Raw genomic sequence first — 20,124 nt, 5'->3', positions numbered from 1 at the left:
TGATATTGGCAGTACTGGTTAATTTCAAGTTGAAAATTGTTGTCAAAATGCTGAAGAAGCTCTGACACTAATTTGTCCCTGAATTTTAATTGCAGTGACTTGTCAAGTCTTTTTAAAAAAATAAACACTTGGCTGCTTCTTGTGCAGTTGATTATCTTAATTGAGAGTCAGATGCTTAGTTTTGTTGTAGTGGTCAACTAGCAGTTAAACTGACTGTATTCCCTCTACAGGTTTACCATTTTGAAATTAAAAGAATTATAGCTTGGAATTAAGTCTTGCCAGCTCCTGACAAGGGAAACACACTGCACATTATAAAATGACGGGCTTATTGTTATGTTAGGCCGCTAAAGCATAACAACTACAATGTTCTCTTCATCAGCAATTCTGACTACATAAATGTTTGTCACTGAAATAATAACCACACCAGCATTTTTTCAAGCGTGTAGTAGTTGTCATCTGTATCATTTTCCATATTGCTGAGTTCATAGACATGCCAAGGTGTACTGGAAAACAGTGTTACAAGTGTCTGGTATCCACTACATGTCTCTTTTTTTTTTTTTTTTTTTTTGGTACTGGTATTTTTAGGGAATGGATAGTGTGATCCTTAAATGTAAATGTTTTCAAAACACCTGTATATTACTATACCTGCCTAGCTTGTTCCTTTATTCCTCTTCCCTATGGGAATGTGTCAAAATAAATTCCTTGATCTTAATAGAATGCTTCTAGTTGCGGTGGAGTTGTACTTTTTTTTTTTTTAAGCCATGACATAACATTATTAGTTCATATACTTGAGTCTAAAGATTGCATCTAAGTCCGATTTAATACAGCTTAACACGTTACTAGACTGTGCTAAATTTTTTTTGAGAACTCAGTTTCCATGTGTTAAAACATTTGAATCCAAACAAGATTATTGGATATTTATCCAATTTTTTGCGACTTAATCTGTCTTGATGTAAACTTATCAACTCCTGAGTTTGCAAAAATTAATCTTGAAGGGATAAAACCAAATGTGAATGCCTCCGTCTTCAAGATATTTTTATCATGGTCTTGTGCATCTCAAAAACAATATTTCTAGGCAGTGTAGCAGTGTAGTAACTTATGAGTCAGGACCTTTGTATGGAGAGTAGGGATGGCCAGAAGCATCACAGAGGCTCCGTTTTGCTTTTGCACAGGTTCCTGGCTGCAATTAAGATCATAATAAACACACAAGCCTTTGTCTTCTTCAAGCTGTTCAGATCTAATGATAATTGAATATGTAGGAAAAGTCAGCGCACGTTTTCTCTTAACTTATAACTCAAAAACATCTTGCTTAGAGCACTCTCAATTTCAATATGCAAGATTTAAGTGCACGTAGTCTTGTTAAAATGCTTAAGCTTGCCTGCCTTGGTATATCATCAGAAATGGAATTCTTCTCTTACGGATGTCTATTTACATTCAAATAAATTTCACGTAATTTTATTTTCCACTTCTATATTTGCTAAGCATTAGACATCAACAACAACAGAAATCCATGTATTCGAATTCCTGTGTGGGTTGTGGTTGTAGTGATTGTCATTGTTTTATTGACCTTTTACTTTCAGTAGTAGCTGTATTAGCAGCAGTTTTATGGAGACGGTGAGATTCGGTAGTGAGCTGAAAGATAGGCTTTTCTTTTTTAACTGAAATTCAGTGAGTTGTGATTGGCTTAGTGCTTTCACTAACCAAAAGTTCTGTTTCTTCAGAAGTCAAAACGCTACATGATGGTCATCATGTAGTTTAGTGGGTACAACTTCCTTGGATGTCAGTCCTGTTTATACTGCTGTCTTTCAGTGTCAACACTGGTTACTTGCGTGCAGCATTACTTCTCCCTTTGAGCTTCAAATGGGCCTTCCGCTTGTTGACCTAGGAGGAAGCTCACTTCTGGGGAAAAAGAGCATCATTTCACGAGACTCCAGTGCTGAAAACTTCTTACACCTTGTATACACTAAGCTTTCTCTTCTGTGCTATTTGAATTTGAGGGAAAAAGGCAGTACTATCTTAATTTTCTTTTCAGTTTTTGTGTGAAAAGTGTTGTTTTAGTAAGAGCAGATGATAAAAAGAAGCCCTGAATTTTGGCAGTTCTTACTGTGCTTTTATTTTCAGAGCTCCATCTTTATTCCACGTGCTCTCAGTATCCTGGAATTGCTAAGCTCTACCCTTTCATACAGAACATAACATTGGAAAACTGTAATAAGTTTTGTTTCTTTTTTAACTAGATTTCTTTGACGTGAGAACTTACATAGTAAGATGGCTGCTCTGCCTTGGATACTGTAGGACCATTGGAGACTGCTGGGATTCTGTACCCTGATTTCTTCACTTCTTTCTGACTTCTCAGGAGTTGATAATACATCTAAGAGGGTTTCTTTTCTTCATCTCAGCAGTTGGTTCTGTTGAAATGTTTTCCTCTTTTTTTTTTTGTTGAATTTTCTGCAGCTATTCTGCAAAAGTATTACTCTGCTTTCTATTGTTTAAAAAGTATGTTTAGAATGACACCTTGTTTTACAGCCTTCGCTTTGAAACATACTGGGATAGTGAAATAGCCGAATTGTTGTTTAACGCTCCTTGTTAAGCCAGCATTTAAATTTTACAGCAGTTTACACAGAAAACTTCATAGAAGACAAAATTTTCGTCTAGCTTTCTAACAGTGGTACATGTTCCATGATATTTTTTGAGGCAAGGAGGACATAGAGAGTTCTTGAGTGTTTAAAATTTGTGGTAAGTTCAGTAGAAATCTAGTAAGAGCGTAGATCTGTTGTTCATCAGAGTGTCAACAGAAAGCAAGAATAGCAGGAAAAAAAAAAGAGTATATCCAAAATTCATGATGCAACTTTGAAAACTAGAAAAGTTTGTTACTTGTTACTGTTTCTAAGATGTAGATGAGTGAATTTTACCTATGCTATCAAAGCCTTCCGTGTGATCGCAAAAGGAAACTTGTGCACCTGCACAAAAAGAAAAAAAAACAAGCTTGACATAATGAAGCTCCATGTATAATGCAAAGAGATAGCTGTTTTATGGTCTTTTTTTCCTTTAATGATAGGATTCACTGACAGTTTTTGCTTCCGCTTTTGAGCTTGCAGACTTGAATGATGAAATATTGAAGATGAAAATGTAGTTTCTGTTATGTCTTACTTTCTGCTAGTTTGGGGTATTGAGAAGTTGGATACTGACTGGCATAGAAGCTATTTTTCAACTTGTAGTTCTTCTAGGAAAATTTAGTAGTGGGGAGGTGGGATGGGTCAGGTGAATACTGCACATGAAGTTGGTTCTGTTTGTGCTTAAAGAACCAGGGATAACAGAACTGCCTGTTCTAGCTGCGGCTCCTGTGTCATTTGAGAAATGGAATTGGAGAGACTGCTGGCTGGGGCTGGTCCTGCCAAATGGGACGGTATGTTAGAGTTGCTGAAGTTAGAGTTCATGGGAAGCACTTTGAACAGACAGCTGTGTTGTACTTCTGCTGTAGAGCTAAAATGTCTTTGAGAAATGTTCAGTGGAAGTAGGGGAGAAAACAATAGTTAGTCTGTAACAGCCCAAACCAGAAAAGAAGTATTTCTGGCTTCCACTACTGAGTCACTTCTTTTAGTCAAATGGTTTGATGATTTCGGCAGGCTGGAAGTAAGCAAGGTGCTCTACCGGTTGACGTACCTAATTAAGATGGGGTTATGAATCATAAATGAGAAATTAGACTTCTGCTGAGCACATCTATGAAACACTTACTCATATTGCCATAATCTTTTTTGTTTATACAAAGATATTAATTATGTTGCTGGGACGTGAGGTAATTCAGGAAACATCCTAACATACAGGGCACTACAAATTGTCATGTAACATTGAAATACTGGTAACACCAAGGTGGGGGGAATTTTAGAGGAAATTTGCACAGCTAGCTCGTATGCATCTGAGTTGTTTCTGCAATTTAACTAAGTCAGTGCCTTTCTCCTGTTAAAATTTGAGACTTGCCCCATAAATCTAGTGAAGGTTATAACTTTAAGATATTACTTTTTCTTTTAACCCTGCAAATGAGTGATTTCTGAGTTTGTCAGATCTTCTAAGTTTTACCTAGTTAGTTTAATGAGAGTTCTAATGTTGTATGTAATTTTTTTTTAATTTAAAAAATCAGGAATGAAGGCTAAGGTAGTGTCATGGTATTCAATACAAATAACTTTACACATTACAAATAAAATTACACATTTTTGAAGGAGGAAGAGCTAGTGATTTATCACTGTGCCTTATGGTCCATTAGTACTTTTTCAGGGAAGAATTCTGTAGTCCGTAAGTGCTAAGCAGTATGGAGATAACAGTGTTATTGTTGAAGGTAAATGAACAATGCAATTTTTTTATCACGGCTTGCTGTCCCACTAGATTGTTTTTAAGCAGCAGTAAATTCCTGACTGATTGGCTTTAGTTTACACACGGCTTGGCATAAGGGAAAGTGTAAAATATTTCTTGTACTGTAAGAATGATAACTTTGCATTGTTGAAGGAATATCTAGTACTCTTAAATTGTTCCTATCCGAAACAGCAAAATATTACTTTTTCTTGAATAAAAGAATGTAACAAACAATACCATTTGTGGGCTTGCTGTTTTTGCTCCTGCAGTCTCTAGCAGCAGTGGAGAGACAGTTACTCATTTGTACTCTGAAATCTCTGAGATTGTTGAAGCATAACTGCAGGGCAGATACTTTGCTGACTTGTGGAAGGATGGGAACATCAATTAAGAATTCACTGTAGTTAATGTGTCTGGATATTCAGCTGCTGAAGAATATTTCCCTTCATCCCTTCATTATTTTTTTTTTTAAGGAGAAAATTGCTTATTCTAGCTATGATTCTGTTTTGTACAACCTTTAGATGGTCTCTCCCTCCTCCCCGTTTTCCCATAAAGAGGTTTTTATTGCTGGATATCTTAGTTGAAGTTGGCAATAGTCGACAGCTCTGAACTTCCTGCTCATAGATATGACCTTCCCCACCCTTTGTCAACTCAGTGCTGACAGGGGCAGACACTAAAGAAGGAAATTCTGAATCGTTTAACCTCGATAACAACAAAGTTTTACTTTGAGTTGAACTAAACCACTGGAAGAAAGAGAAACACGAGTTGAAGCGTACCTGCTTTTAGATAATCAAATTTGGTTGTTTGTATTGTAAGTTGATAGTATACCTGTTGGTTTTCCCTCACTGGGTTTCCCTGTGTTACTGTAGTCAGCTTCTTTAAGCCAGCCCTAATTTTCTGCAGTGTATGAGCTCAGAGCAGAATCCTGAATGAGGGACAGATTTTCAAGATATTTCTGCAACACTCTACCATGCTGAAATAGGAGTGAGGTGATGTAGTAACTGCCACTGTGGAAATCCTGTTGTACAGCCAGATGGGACCTATGGAGTCATGCTGAGGCAGTAGTAGTCTAAATATTCTAGTAAATTCACTCGGGTACTGTAGGGCTCTGCAGTGGTGTGGGAGGTGAAGCTTCGAATGGACAATGTGGGCAATGAGCTGAGCAACCAGTGAAGAGAGAGAAAGTAGCAGAAGCCTTGGGGTAGAAATTCTGTTTTCCATTTACTGATTATAATGTCAGAGTTCTGGTTTGAAGAGTATCATCCTGTTTGCTGTCAACAGTATGGTAGGGACAATGTGTTGATGTGCATTTATGTGTTTCTGTGCCATCTGTACTTCCGTCAATGTAAACATCCCAAGCTAAAGCTAAACAGCTTGAAATTGGGGTACGGTAGGCTAGTGTAATCTGTTATGGTAGCTTCCAATAGGAAAATACTGCGAGTTTGTCACCAGTAGAAATAGTCCTAATGTAAATTAAATTCTTAATTCAAGATCCTACCTCTGAGGCTTTTTTCTTAGCAATAGCATCTTTTCGGTTTGACCAATAGCTGATTTTATGGTTGAGGAGGGAAGATATGAGATGATGGAGGAGAAAAGAAGAGTAATCCTGGAAATAAGTAAGGCTGACTGTGATTTATTCTGAGTATTTCCTAAAAGATTACCTATCAAAGTGGACATCAGTCTGTTGGTAAAGAAGAGACGATTTATTTCCTCCTGCCACTTCACTTGTTCTGACTCTCCCTTTTTCTGTGACTCAGAATGGTGCCCCTCCATTTTCTGAAATGGATTGGGCAAATGTCTTTGAATCAAATAAGCATTATATAGCTAAGGTGCTTGCAAGCACTGGAATTTGCAGTTAAAATTTCAAAGCATGAGCAGTAAACAAATGTCATGCTTTGTATGCATCGTGCATTTTTCTATTTTAAAAGCTGTTGTAGAATTAGTCTCATGCTTACAAATATGTTAATATTACCATCTTTATGAAGGTATTCTATGTGTTTTAAAGTCGCTAAATACCAAGGTGGAAGTAATTTTGGGGGAAATATTTTACAAAACTTTATGCTGCCCCTGTCCCTTAGCATGTTATTACATTCCCTTATTTTCTTAATCTTATTGTCAGCTTTGTTTCATTGTTGTCCTAGAAAAAGGGAATGCCGGTTAAAATTTTGTTTCTGGTATCATGCTCTAGGATGAATATATCTTTAAGTGAAGTTACTTGGACTCATAATTCTGCTACAGGAAGCTTGTAAAAAGTTGTTTGAGTTTCAAGCAAGCTGTGTTCTCATTAGAAATACGTGTCTGTGATTTGAAGGGCATACAGATTTCATAACTGAGCCCAGTCAGAGTTGAACATACCTGCTGCAACCATTGCGCGACTTGCACTGTGAATGACTTCGTTTATCGGTGTATTTGACAGCACGTCACATGCAAGTCTTCAGACGGGCCATGCAGTCTTTAACTTGCACCAGACATTTAGTAATACAGAGAAAGCTGATAGGCTTCTGTTTGAAACCATGGTAACCCTAGTGATTGCTGCTGCTTACTGATAAAAACTTGAAAAATAAGCCTAATTTCTTTGATAGAATGGCAGAAATTCACACAATGAAATACCAGTAGCCTTGCATACTGTGCTACTGAGTGGCAGCAAGTCATTTGTGCCTTAATGAGACTAACTTAAAGACAAGTTCTACTGCATCAGAATTCAAGACAGAGGGTTGGAGTAGATATTTTCTAATTTGCAAGTCTGCAATAATGGGATGTCCTATCCTGTGGAATTTTTCTACTGTTACACACTGAGGTTGTCAGTGCACTTTAATTTTCACAACAGCAGCTGAAATAAATTTCCTCTGGAGATCATGCAGTGCTACTCTTCCGTGGAGAAGCACTAATGTAAACCGTGGGCAGTCTTGACTTGACAGCTGTGCTGACAAACCAAAAAAAGATGCTTTTTGCACTAGACAGATGTCTAAGTGTTGGAAATTTTCCAGGGAGAAGCAGAAAAGCTTTATTCTTCCAGTATTTTCATGTCACATGAAGTATGGTTTAAATGAAAGGAATGTTTTCTGATGGGGAATGTTGTTGCGGAGCTTTTTAGCATGCAGAGGATTAGCTTGCTAATCACCTCTCTGAGTAACTAGATTCTACCAGTTGCACAGGAAAATTCTTGATGTTGTGAACAGTGAGGCATAGTGATTAAGGAAACTAGTTATTATTTTAACCTCATTTGATATATTTGCATGGCACAGCTAGTGCCAGAATGTCTCCTACATTTGCATGTGTTTTGTTATAATATGTATCAAATACAGACATGGCATTCATCAATAATTTTTTTTGAGAGAGAGACGTTGTCAAGAATCTCATCCAAATGAAAAACAATATGAGAAGATTATATTAAGAAGTATGCAATATAGAAGACAGCTCTTCATAGCGGAAGTTATACCTGGCGTACACTGTGGAGTTTTGTCCTGGAAATTTTGGTCCTCAACATCAGCAATTCAGTAAATGCTGAAACTTGTAACTAAATTCTTCTCTTGACATAAAGCTATAAAGTTGATTTTACAACTCTTTTCCTTTTTTGAGGAAATGGTTAGCCCCCCCCCCCCTTTTTTTTTCTTTCCAAGCATAGTGTTCCATAGCATCTCCCATCTTCTATATTTGAGTTCTTCATAACCCCTTCATTCTGTTAAAAATCACTTGGATGGTGAAAAGGGTGTTTCTAGTAGCAGGCAGAAGTGGTGAACATAGAATCCCATGCTCTTCTAGAGTTGGAGAGCATGATCAAGGATGACTTATGCCTTGCCCTACACTGTTGTAGGGCACTGTAAGTCATGCTTTGTGAGGCAGTTGCGGTATTAGAAATATTTTGTGCTAAAAAGGAGATAGTCATGGACCCCTAGTCAACTGTGTGAATGTAAAGGTGGACTAAGGGTTATGGCTGATGATATTCCACGTGTTCATACATGCTGCTTTATTGAGCATTTGATAATGATGGGCATAGATTTTCATTTGTACTTCTTGAAGACGTTCATGCTTTAAGAATGATTTCGTATTTGATCCCTGTAGTTATGCACCTCATCTTAACTGAAGCTTCATTAGCAAACTGCTTTCCCCCCGGCTCCCAAATTTAAGGGTAACAATGAAGAATGTAGTACAGGTTAAACGTACCTAAATTTCATGCCATATTTCACTACACTGGATGAAGGGTTTGTTTTCTCCTTTTCAGGTACTCTTCCACTCATCAAGATGGAAAGCTCAGATTCTAGCGATAAAGGAAATATTGATCAATCAGAAGCACAACGTCAGAGTCAGCTGGATCGGTTAGATCGAGAAGAAGCTTTCTATCAGTTTGTAAACAACCTGAGTGAAGAGGACTACAGGCTTATGAGAGATAACAATTTGCTAGGAACACCAGGTAGGTAATGCTTGTGTATGTACATCTTACTAGAATCGCTGGTAGGCAATTTGTGTAATTTTGTTGCCCTGAAACTGTTTCACCCATTTAGTTTGTCTGCTGCAGTTGTGTTCCGTGGTAGGAAGTAGCTTCTTGCTAATTTGTGCATACTCAAATTTGAGCGATCCCCTGACTAGTGGAGAGGTAGCTAGGATGATGTGGATTCATCAGATACAAGTCTAGTGTTTACACAAGTTTGGCAGGAATACCCAGAGTTGACCCAGTTCCAGTTACGGACCCTTAGACATTTTTGATCAAAAAGTAACCTCCCTTAAGCATCTGTGTGACAATTTTGTGCTGGTGAGGTGAAGTGTTTGTAACTAGGATAAGTAGTCTGGTGCGAGATTCTGCATGGGCATTTTTATGTCAGTTTGCAATTGATGTTACTTTAAATTGACTCTTTATAGGATGATACCTAGTTCAAACCAGTTCTAATTTAAAACATGACTTCAACTAATTTAAACCTTTTTTCATGCTTGTGAAGGTATTATCTTAATTATTTTACTCTGGACAACCATTTTATTAACACAAGATGACAAAAATTGCTGTTAAGTTGTAGAGGTTGCAGAACCAGAAAGCACATTGGTCTTGAATAGATTGACTCTCGGCTCTTTTGGCTTCAGCAAAACTTACTTGGGACAATGGTGCTGAAGTGTCTGAACCTCCCCTTAGCAACCTGTTTGGCAGTCTCATTATGGCAGGAGTTAATTAGAAAAAAAGACAAGCAGTGGCTTGTACCTTCTTTAGAAGCTTTTGATAATGCTTGCCATACATATGATTTGGAAATATTTTTGGAAAACTTTGCTTATTTTCTAAGGTGAAATTACTGAAGAAGAGTTGCTGAGAAGGCTACACCAAGTTAAAGAAGGTCCGCCACAGCAAAACAGTGATGAGAATAGAGGTATATACAGTATTTGTGAAAACTCTTAACTTTAGCACCCCATACGGACCTTAACTTGAGTGCAGGAGTGGAACAAGTTATGCCTAGGCAGGTGCAAGGTGAGCTTTGTTTCAAAACTAAGTGACCGTTATGTCTGATATCTGCTGCAGAGGTCAGTTTGGGACAGATTTCACTCATAACACATCTGTTACTTGCATCAAGTAAAGTTTCGTTTAGGTTTGTTTATTTGGTGGTTGTTTGGTTTGGTTTTTTTTTTTTTAAGATTGCCTTCCTGTCTGCTCCCTTCTGGGGTGCTTTTTGGCAATCCCTCTTGTTTTATTCACCATTCTTCTCTTCAAAAGATGCTGTATTACTTCCATTATCACCCTTCTGTAGAAATTGGTGGAGGATGCTTGGAGCTTACCACTGGAGTTCATTCTTTAGTGAGACAGATTTGCTGTAAAGCTATTCTTCAAGTGAAGGGTCAGGACAAACAGTTCTCTATTTAGCAGTCGATAGATCACTTAATTGTTTGGAAAGGGAAACAGAGAATATTGATGTGTTACGACACCTGAAATGTGACTTTCCATTTACTTATGATAAACAATATGTGTTATTTTGATGACTTGTTTGCTCTGTGATGGCTGCAGCCTATCTGTACGTTTTAGAAAAATGTCCACTCCTGCTCCTTTAAATGAGCTCTGGTAGATAAGAATTGCGATGCTAAGTGTGAAACCACAATAGCAGTTGATAGGATTGAGCATTTCTAAATTGTCACTTGTTAAACTAAGCAATTATGTTCTTGGAAAAGTTCACTCCAAAAATAGGTCAGTACTCTAATTTTGGTAGTTCCCTGTCTTTTTCGCAGGTGCGGAGTCCGCAGAAGATGTTTCAAATGGAGATTCTATAATAGACTGGCTTAATTCAGTCCGACAGACTGGAAATACAACACGAAGCGGACAACGAGGAAACCAGTCTTGGAGAGCAGTGAGTCGGACTAACCCGAATAGTGGTGACTTCAGATTCAGTTTGGAAATAAATGTCAACCGTAATAATGGGAACACAAATCCAGAAACTGAGAATGAGCCATCTGTAGAGCCTTCCAGTGGGGAGGACTTGGAAAACAGCCAAAGTGACTCTGAAATTCCAAGATCTGAATCACCATCTGTGAGGCAGCCTGGATCAGAAAGGAGCACTTCAGAGGAGCTATCAACTGAGGAAGCTTCCCCTCCTAGAGGGCAGAGGAGAGCAAGGAGTAGGAGTCCAGAACAGCGGAGAACGCGGGCTAGGACTGATAGAAGTAGGTCACCTATTAATCCAGTGAGTGAGACGCCTCGCAGGTCTCATCACAATACATCATCTCAAACACTTGACCACTCCTCAGTGAATGAAGCTGAGGGAAGCTCTAGAACTAGGCAGCACGTGACGTTAAGGCAGCATACAGTGGGGACTGAGATGCCAAGTGAAAATGCAGTTCTGTTTTCAACCCCTGAAACAAGACCTGTTCCTCAAGCAGCAGGTTCTTCAGAAACTAACGGCACCAGTGAGTCCGCAACTCCTGGGCAGAGGCCTCCTACCATAGTACTTGATCTTCAGGTGAGAAGAGTTCGTCCAGGAGAGTACCGGCAGAGAGACAGCATAGCCAACAGAACTCGGTCCCGGTCCCAGACTCCTAACAACACGGTCACTTACGAAAGCGAACGGGGAGGGTTTAGGCGCACGTTTTCACGTTCAGAACGGGCTGGAGTGAGAACTTACGTCAGTACCATTAGGATTCCTATCCGTAGGATCTTAAACACAGGCTTGAGTGAGACTACATCAGTTGCTATTCAGACTATGCTAAGGCAGATAATGACAGGTTTCGGAGAGCTGAGTTACTTCATGTATAGTGATAGTGATGCAGATCCTAGTGGCCCAACCCCAAATCAGAACGTGGATGCTTCTGAGCCACAGAACGGAGGTGGTGGTACTTCAAGCAACGAAAATACAGATGTTAGCTCAGGGGAGGTGTATGAAGGTGGCAATGAAGGTGGTTCAACATCTGGTGCCAGACGGGAAGGTCGGAATACGAGGGGATCGGTCACATTTGAAGAAAGTGGTTCTCTACCATTCCTTAGCTTAGCACAATTTTTCCTACTAAACGAAGATGATGATGACCAACCAAGAGGACTCACCAAAGAACAAATTGACAACCTAGCGATGAGGAATTTTGGTGAGAGCGACGCTCTGAAAACCTGTAGTGTGTGTATTACAGAGTACACGGAAGGCAACAAGCTCCGTAAATTGCCTTGTTCGCATGAGTATCATGTCCACTGCATTGATCGCTGGTTATCGGAAAATTCTACTTGTCCCATTTGTCGCAGAGCAGTCTTAGCGTCTGGTAACAGAGAGAGTGTTGTCTAAATGAGATCCGAATTTATGGCCAAGCAGCTAGTGTGATAGTGATGGGCAAAGAAGTCACTTCCTTTATGGCCACTTTTTGAGTGGTACCTCAATGTATAGTAATGACCTGGAGTGAATCTTCCCTCATGAAAGCATTTTCTCTGAATACAAGCTTTTAAAATTGGAAAATTTCTTTAATTAGGGTTTGCAAGATCTTGTCAGTTTGGGTGTTAAATATCACTTGTCCAAAGACATCCACCCACTTAAAAATATTTTTTACTTTGTGAAGAGTATTAAGTTCTTCCCCCCCCCAGCTCCTGCCATCCAAGTCCAATAAACATTTTGTCCTCAAGATTGTGCTTATGAGGACGTTTTTGAGAAGGCATCCCAGCTAAATGTACATGAGTCGTATATGAGAGGAATTTTTGCAAGAAATCCAACTGTCTGAAAAAATAATATGAACTTAATTGCACACTTGAACATACTTTTAATTTTCATACTGGGTTAATATTGGACATGTCTGTGTAAATAACACTAATGTTAGCCCTTTCCCCATCACTATGGCACGCTGCAGGATGAGCTGTTAGCTTAATTGGGATATTTATCTTGTTGTGGAAATATAAGAATTGCCTATGCTTGTTTAAATAAAAAAAAATCTGTTTTAAAATTGTAAAGCTTTTTTGTAGAAGCTCAGTACTTTTCCAATGCACTGTTGTACTAACGCATTAAGAATTAAAATTGTACCATGCTTAGAAATCAAGAACGCTTTTCATACAAAATCCACCACACAGAGAGCAAACTAAATACAAGAGAGCTGCTTTTGTAACTGTGTACCTGTCAAGAGCAGTGCATATCTGTACTATTTATGTGAACAGCTACTGTAATATAAAAACAGTTGAATTAGACATCTTAATTGCATTAAAAAAACCGGAAATTAAATGTTATAATTGCAGTGTTTTGGCTCAGTAATGCCACCAAAAAAGATGATAAAAATTAGAAACTGTTCTAATGGCTGGTTGTTTCTTGGTATGGTTGCTAATACGTAATAATACAGACCAACATGTACAGGTTCACTCAGTGAGGTTTATGCCCAATTTTTCTATCCACTTTTACTTTCAATTTTTGAGGCAACTCTGTGCAACTATTCAGCAGACAAGTATTGACAGGTTTTTTTTTTTCTTCCCTGCCAGCTTCAACTGTATTAGTAGCCTCTGGATCCGTTGAGCGAACATGCTGATATATCCAGTGTTGGTAGCCTGTGACTCGAGTGCCACAGAAAAATAACTTAAGTATTAAGTGGAAAAACAGATTATTAGTGTGTTAGGTTAAATTTGAAAATTATAATTAATTATGGGAGTACACTTAAATGTGTAGCCAGTTCTAAGAATAATGTTAAAGCCCTACAAACTCTTTTTTTTTTTTTTTTTTTACTCCTGTTGGGCAGATTAAAATGAATTGAATTTACTTTTAAAATTATGTACGTGGCATATTGAAATTGAGAATTGGAGAACATGCCTCAACTCTCATCAGTGTCAGGGGAAAACATCCTTCCCCCTTGATGACCCATTCTTTGTTTTGTGCTCTAATTCTAATTCTTTGTGCTCTAATGATTTTATTTTTTTTCCTGGCTTACATATGCAACAGGGAAAGCAATATTTATTTCGACTCCAGGGCAGTAGTTATGAAGGGATATGAACTGCTCTTGCTGGCAATATGGGAAACATTGCTTGTTCCTCAGATGACTAAACCAAAGCTGACCTATCTCTTTTTTCCTAACTAAAACACATTTTTGGTGTTTTATAGTGGTGGTTGCATAAACTGTAGTCTCTGCTTTAAGCCATTTTAACATCCATCAGCTAGTTAAGGATTCCACAATGTCCCAGAATTCCAGGTTTTTTTTTTTCTATGTGTGTGTTTTGTGGTGTTTGGTTCAGTGGGAAACCCTCACTGGCTCTTGAGCTCGCTTTCCTCCTGGTGGGACACACCATCGTGGCAGAGGGAATACCTGTATTTTTGAACAGAAGAATAAATAAGCTTATGTTTTTGAATTTTCCCTCTGATGTGCATCACTGTAAAATTGGAAGTTAGCTATTAATTTCATGTGCTGGACTCTTATCTGCCAAAATTTCCTCCACAAAATGAGTTCTGAATTTTTTCCAGTAGCATTCACATAGCAAATACTTGCTATCAGCTGCAGTTTCCAGTAGCTTTACTGACTTACTGGAGCGTAGAATTAGAAGGAAAAACCCCACCTCTCTACATGAATACCATGTTGGATTGTGAAAGTCGGAGGTACATTTCTGAGGACTAAAGCTGGTGACCAGAAAGAAAGGAGCCTGCTAGTGCTGATGAATGTGAAGCACGGCTGCGATACGTGCCATTCAACATAGCTTTCTTTTTAATGTTCTGAGTTTCCAGTAACTGTTCACGTTAGTAGAATCAACTTTACAGTTTTGTTATAGCTTAATAGTGGCATGCCTTAACATTTTATCTTTCTGTAACAATAGCAACTAATAAAACGTTGGCAGTTTCCCAAATGGTACCAAGAACACATAATCTCAGTTCAGGAGACCTTGAATGTTCTCAGTGTTTTATATGCCTTTTTCCAATGCTGAGCGTGCTAAAGGCGCTGGGGGTTCGTTGTCTGATGTCTGGAGGAGTTGGCAGAAATTAAATTGCTGATGCAGCAAAGACCTCTTTATGTAGCCGAGTCATCTGTCAGCCTCTGTGGTAATTCAATTTCTAATCTTTAAAAGTTAGGTTGGAGTTAGGAAAAGCCAATATTAACAGTTCAGTTGCTAGCAAAATATGAAAGACGCTCTAATTTAACAAGGTTCACAATTAGCCTGATTTACAGCGTATGAATCGTTTTGGTATTGAGCATTTGTGCTGCCTTCGGTTTACGCTTTTTTGGTATCACAGGAGGGATACAGCCACTGAACTGATGCTCCTAGCCATCTGAAGGGTTAAAAGGGCTAGTTTTGTCATCTTCGAAGGCCTGATGGTACAGAAAAGATGAGTTTGAAGAGGCAGAAACAGCCTTGGTGCATCAGCTGCCTGGCTCGCAGTGCCACCGTGTGGGAGCTGCTCCTCGCCTGCCGTCAGAGCCGGGATCGCTCGCTCGCTCCTTCCTCGGAGCAGCATGGTTTCTTCTGCTTTGAAGGCTGTTGCTTTATTTTATTTTTGAAGGAGGTTCTTTGTTACTGCCTGCCTCGGTAGTTACCGTGGTGGTTTTTTCAAACTGCAAGCCATCCGAACTCCCGCTGTGAGTACCTTGTCTGGTGTGTGAGCTTAATTCCTTTCCGACGAGACAGACCTGTACTCACGGGACCTCCGTACACAGCAATTAAAGCAGTCACGAGGCCAAAACCCGGAGGAACACACAGTATTTTTTACTTCAGAGCGTGCTTGGTAGTTTAACTCGGATTGTGAACCGATACAGAGTTGTGGGTGCTTACTTTCTTTTTTTTAATTGGGGTTTTATCCATTAAAAGACTGTGAAGAGTTATTCCTGGGGTTTGTTAGATTTCCCTTTCACGTGCACTTTTTTTGTTTCTTCCAACAAGTTGGGTTTTTTGCAAAGAACTTGTAGGCAGTTAATTGACTTGATTTTAAAATGATTTGATTAGTGTAGGTACTGCATGCGTAGAAATTACTCATTAAAACTTTAAAGACGTTTTGTGAGAAGCATTGATGTGCAGGCACAGCAGCTGCACTGATGCCATACCCTACCGGTTTCGAAGGAACCATAATTGTCCATTGTGTCAACTTGCAACGGAATGGATTTCCCACCAAAGTTGGCACAAAGGACCGTAATGACTGTCATTCCAGTTTCCTGTCACTTGTCTGGATTATGCAAATGCGGAGAGCCCAAAGGACTGGCGTATCTGCGGTCCATGTTTATCCTGAAATGGTTGCCTACACAACGAGGAGGTTCCCTGTGGCCTCACAATAGCGAGGGTCTGATGTGAAGATGAAAAAAGCAACGCCGTTCAGGTTGGCCATCGGTCTCTGACTTTTAGCAGCGCGATGAGGGGGTTTCTGAATCTCCCAGCGTGATCTACACCGACACGCTGCGATACAAAGCTTCATCCTCTCGGCTTAGCCGCAGCCTTATCTTTAGTTTGGGATCCTTTTCATTAAGGTGTACACGTGTGTAACTGTCTGATGCCTCGGTTCTCTCGCCCGTCATCCTTGCTCGAACCGCGGGGGCTGGCGTTGCTTGATTAAGAGCATGTAGGCAAGAGCGGAGCTGAGGAGGTACACGGTCGTGGAAATGTCTGCCTGCTCCTCTGCCTTCTCCCAGGAGGAGGTGCTTTGGGTGAGGGTGGGCTTGGAGCCACGCTAAGGGATTTTATAACAAATTCAGAAATATTTCCAACCCTTATGTATGCTAGGCTTTTTGTTTGTTTATCCTTGACTAGGGAGGGAAGAAGAAGGGTGAAGAGACAGAATCAACGGTAACTTACCCAAAGTACATACAAGTTGTGTTGTGTTAAAAAAAGAAAAGAAGTTTGCATCTGTTATACCAGGGCTTCCCAACCTCTTTTTGATATGAGATGCCTCTTTTTATTTTTCTTCTTACGGGGAAACATACCATTGAATTTGTTTTGATTGTTTTATGTGGTTTTGTTCCCTTAAGCTAAAATACCCGAGACCCCTTCCTGAGTTTCACTATCTGCTAGTAAGGCTGTTGGTTGGGAAGCCCTGAATTCAACTGAGAATGTAACAGGTTTTTTTTTTTCTTTTTTTCTTTTTTTCTTTTTTTTTGTACAGTGCTTTGCATCTGTTTATACTGGACTTGTTTAATACAAAATGGTACTCTGAGGTCATTGGACAACAGTATGACCAGATTTGATAGCTAACATTTAGGAGGAGTTTGTTCCCTATGTAAGATGTCATAATGCAAATTTAAATAGACTCAATAAAATGCATGAAGTGTTCATTTTGTGCTTGATCATCACTCCTTGGGGTTACTCTTCTTACGGTGGGAATGCACTGGAGTAAATGATGGTGGATGTGGTAGGAATTTATTTCCTCTATATGGCTTTTCCCTTGAGGCTGGGCAGAAAGGAAAGAGCCAGAATGGTACGGAGTTAAGTTCTCAGAAGAATTTGTTGCTCCTTAGTACATAAAACTGAAGCAATGAATCTCACTATATCCCAGACTTCTGCAAATCTGTCAGTGGATAATGTGGGATACCAGAGCAGGGTCTGCAAGTTTTCTTTCAAGTAGTAGCTGTGACTTTTATGGGTGCCCATCAGTACCGGGGCCCGGTGGTTGGGGCTGTCAGGGCTGAGTCTCCCTAGAAATACACTTTGCGGTGTTCAGTGGCTTTCAGGAGAAGCTCTCGCATATGGCTAAAAGCTTCGTCCTAAAATTAGCAGCTGATGTACGTGCAAATACTCACTTGAGTGGGAAGGAAATTTTTTAGGGCGTGGGAAGCTATCTTTATTATCAGCGCTTCTCTCACCTCAACTCCAGTCCTCGAGTAGGAAGCGGGAGCTGCTCGCCAAGAGGGGCGTGATGACATCGAAACAAAAGAAGGGGTAGGAAGGTGATGTATAGCTTGAAAACATGTGACGCCCAGTGTTTTGGGTGCCACGGCAGTGGGTAGCAGTATCACAGCCGGGCTGGTGCTTGACAGCACCATGAGTGATGCTCTTGTTTGGTAAGGAGGAAAGTCGTGGGCTTCTCCAGGGATGTGTGGAGTTGGGATTCTGCTCCGGCTTCACTTTTTGTGGGGAGAGCTTGGATAAGGGTGTTTTTTCTCCCCAGATTCCCACATGCTTCGTCTTGAGCTCCACGGTCTGTCTTGCTGTGCAAGGGCACGGTTCAAACTGAAAGCTGAGTCTTTAACATAGGCGTTCACTTTTATTGCGGTGACTTCGTTCATGGAGTGGTTCCCACACTTTCTGTACCAGGAGCTCTTTGCCAGGTCGCCAACTCCAGCCCCGCGTCTCCCTGTCGGAGGTCCTTCGGTTTGGGTAGCCCTGCATTTGTTCCTTAAAAACTGTTGATCAACTCCCAAATTGCTTAAAGAGTGCAATCCAGCTTTGGAGCACGTGTGGCTGACCTCATCCCTGTGTTTGTTTTCTTTAATGTATTCAAGCTCTTTGTTCTGGCCCACAAAACTTTATATAACCTTGTTCTTCCCTCTCGGTGCTTAAACCCTGTAACCTTTTACATTGGCCTACTCCTCCCTTCGGGGTATATTTTCGTGGCGGATCCAGACCTTCACAGGGGAATGTGTGGTCCTTTGCTGGTCCTGCTGCTGGGTGGGAGGAGAACGGTTGTGTTTGGCAAACCTGTCCATCCCGGAGCGATGGGGGTGCAGGACTAACCATGCATTCGGGGGCTTCTCACCTCCAAAAGGGCTCTTCTGGCAGCTCCTCGGTGGGATCGAGTGTTTGGAAATGGAAAGATAGGGAGAAAAGCAAAGGCTGGCTGCTGCTCGCTTGCCCTTCCCAGCTGTTTCAAGTGTGATTGAACCTGGTAAGGGGCTTTTAATACAATGAATCTAAACTCAGCTCTGTTGTGGCTCCCTAAACCCTTACAATGAAGTTACATAGGGAAAACTAAACCCACTTTTTAGTCTTAAACTGGAGGGGCATTGTCTCTGACACTAATGAGATACCGACGCTGCATGCTCCAACTCTTCCCCTGAATAAATCCCCTGTTAAGCTGAGCATGTGAAAAGCCAGGTGTCGAGTCCCCTCAACAATGATTACTTCATAAAATAGGAGTCACCCCCTGTTTGCTGAGGGTTTCTTGAGTTTTGGCACCCTGCACCAGCAGGGTCCCGAGTTTTCAAGGCAGAAGCTTACGAGGCGGCATCCTTGCGGTAGCGCTGCGGGATGTGGGCCGTGGGAGCTGGAAGGGGATCCCCTGCGCAGCGGCAGGAGGGGAGCTGGCAGGGCTCCTGCTTGCCAGCAGAGATGATTATTTTTCACTGGTTTGATTTCTCGGGATGGATTTGCAGAATGTGATTTCTCCACGCTGAACATTTAAGGCCGGTGGTTTTTTGCTCTGGAGCAGCGGCTTTGCTCGGTGTGATGGGTCCCGTACGAAATGCCACGAAGCAAAAAGTGCCTGGCTTGGTTTCTTGGCTTTAATACCCACTCCGGCCTTTCCTTTCACAGCAGTGAAATGGCCCTGACGACACCACCCCAGACCGAAACCCCACGTTTCACCCTGCGTCTGCAAAGCCAAACCTTGCCCGCAGGCTGGCTGGTGGTTTTGCTGGTACTGGAGGGCGTTGTGGGTGTGCAAGCTCTTGAAACGAAGCTGTTTCAGGAGCCCACAGGGTTCATCTCCTGACCCCAGAGCAGGGATCTATGCCAAGATGTGAGCAGAGGTGGGACCGCTGCGTGCCCGCCCTGAGCATCGCTCGCTGCCGGCCGAGGGGAAGGCAGCACCAGGCAGGTGAAAAGCAGGCGAACATGCAGGAGAAGAAATAGTTGAATCTCTGTAGGTATTGCTGACTTCTAAATAAATCCTAAATAAACTTGGAAATGACTCGGCCTTTGCTGCTGGCACCTTTGGGATGATCTTCCTTCCATTTGTAAGGATGGATCTAAACAAACTGAAATACTTGTGGGAGGTGGGGGGGGGCTGGGAAATGCCCTGGAAGCTGATTGCTGTCGGCTGGCGTCCGGAAAGCAGGTTAGATGATGGAAAGTGGTGAAGGGATGAAGGACAGAGGAGGGGAAGGGAAAGATGAGGTGCATTAAAGTGAAGGAAAACTGAGGAAGGGTAAAAAAAGAAAAGGCTTTTGAACTGCGCTCATCTGAGTGGGACTGGTAAAAACATCAACACAGGTGGAAGGAAAATATGGGTGGGAGCAAAACCACGGGGCTCCACGCCGTCTGGCTGCGAGGTCGGAGAAGAAGAGACCCGGGGACGGTGGTCCGGGGGCCTTGGGGGCCGAGCGGGAGGGCGACAGGCGCTGCTGATGCGGTGTTGGCCGTGTACACCGGGGGCTGACCCAGCCTGAAAAATGCTCCAGCTGAGACAACAACAGGTTTATAACCATAAAATCCCGATGCTGGGCAGAAGCGGTGCCTGCCAG

General features: G+C 41.1%; 1 protein-coding gene across 1 annotated transcript; it reads left to right on the top strand.

Moving 5' to 3' along the window:
• The first annotated feature begins 8,575 nt into the window (after positions 1-8,575).
• On the top strand, positions 8,576-12,405 carry RLIM (ring finger protein, LIM domain interacting). The gene is made up of 3 exons (XM_009706193.1): positions 8,576-8,752; positions 9,609-9,692; positions 10,540-12,405. The coding sequence occupies exons 1-3, from the start codon at positions 8,584-8,586 to the stop codon at positions 12,072-12,074; spliced, it is 1,788 nt and encodes a 595-aa protein (XP_009704495.1). The 5' UTR covers positions 8,576-8,583; the 3' UTR covers positions 12,075-12,405.
• The last annotated feature ends 7,719 nt before the right edge of the window (positions 12,406-20,124 follow it).

Source organism: Cariama cristata, unplaced genomic scaffold, assembly GCF_000690535.1.
Source record: "Cariama cristata isolate BGI_N322 unplaced genomic scaffold, ASM69053v1 scaffold22008, whole genome shotgun sequence".
NCBI classification, from domain to species: domain Eukaryota; kingdom Metazoa; phylum Chordata; class Aves; order Cariamiformes; family Cariamidae; genus Cariama; species Cariama cristata.
The sequence above is the reverse complement of the archived record's forward strand: the minus strand, read 5'-3'. Positions and strand labels throughout refer to the sequence as shown.

Bases quoted from the DNA above. Each gene is read 5' to 3' on its own strand.
- RLIM (XM_009706193.1), top strand. From the start codon at position 8,584: ATGGAAAGCTCAGATTCTAGCGATAAAGGAAATATTGATCAATCAGAA. The intron at 8,753-9,608 runs GTAGGTAATGCT...TTATTTTCTAAG, and splicing joins CAATTTGCTAGGAACACCAG to GTGAAATTACTGAAGAAGAG. The intron at 9,693-10,539 runs GTATATACAGTA...TCTTTTTCGCAG, and splicing joins AAACAGTGATGAGAATAGAG to GTGCGGAGTCCGCAGAAGAT.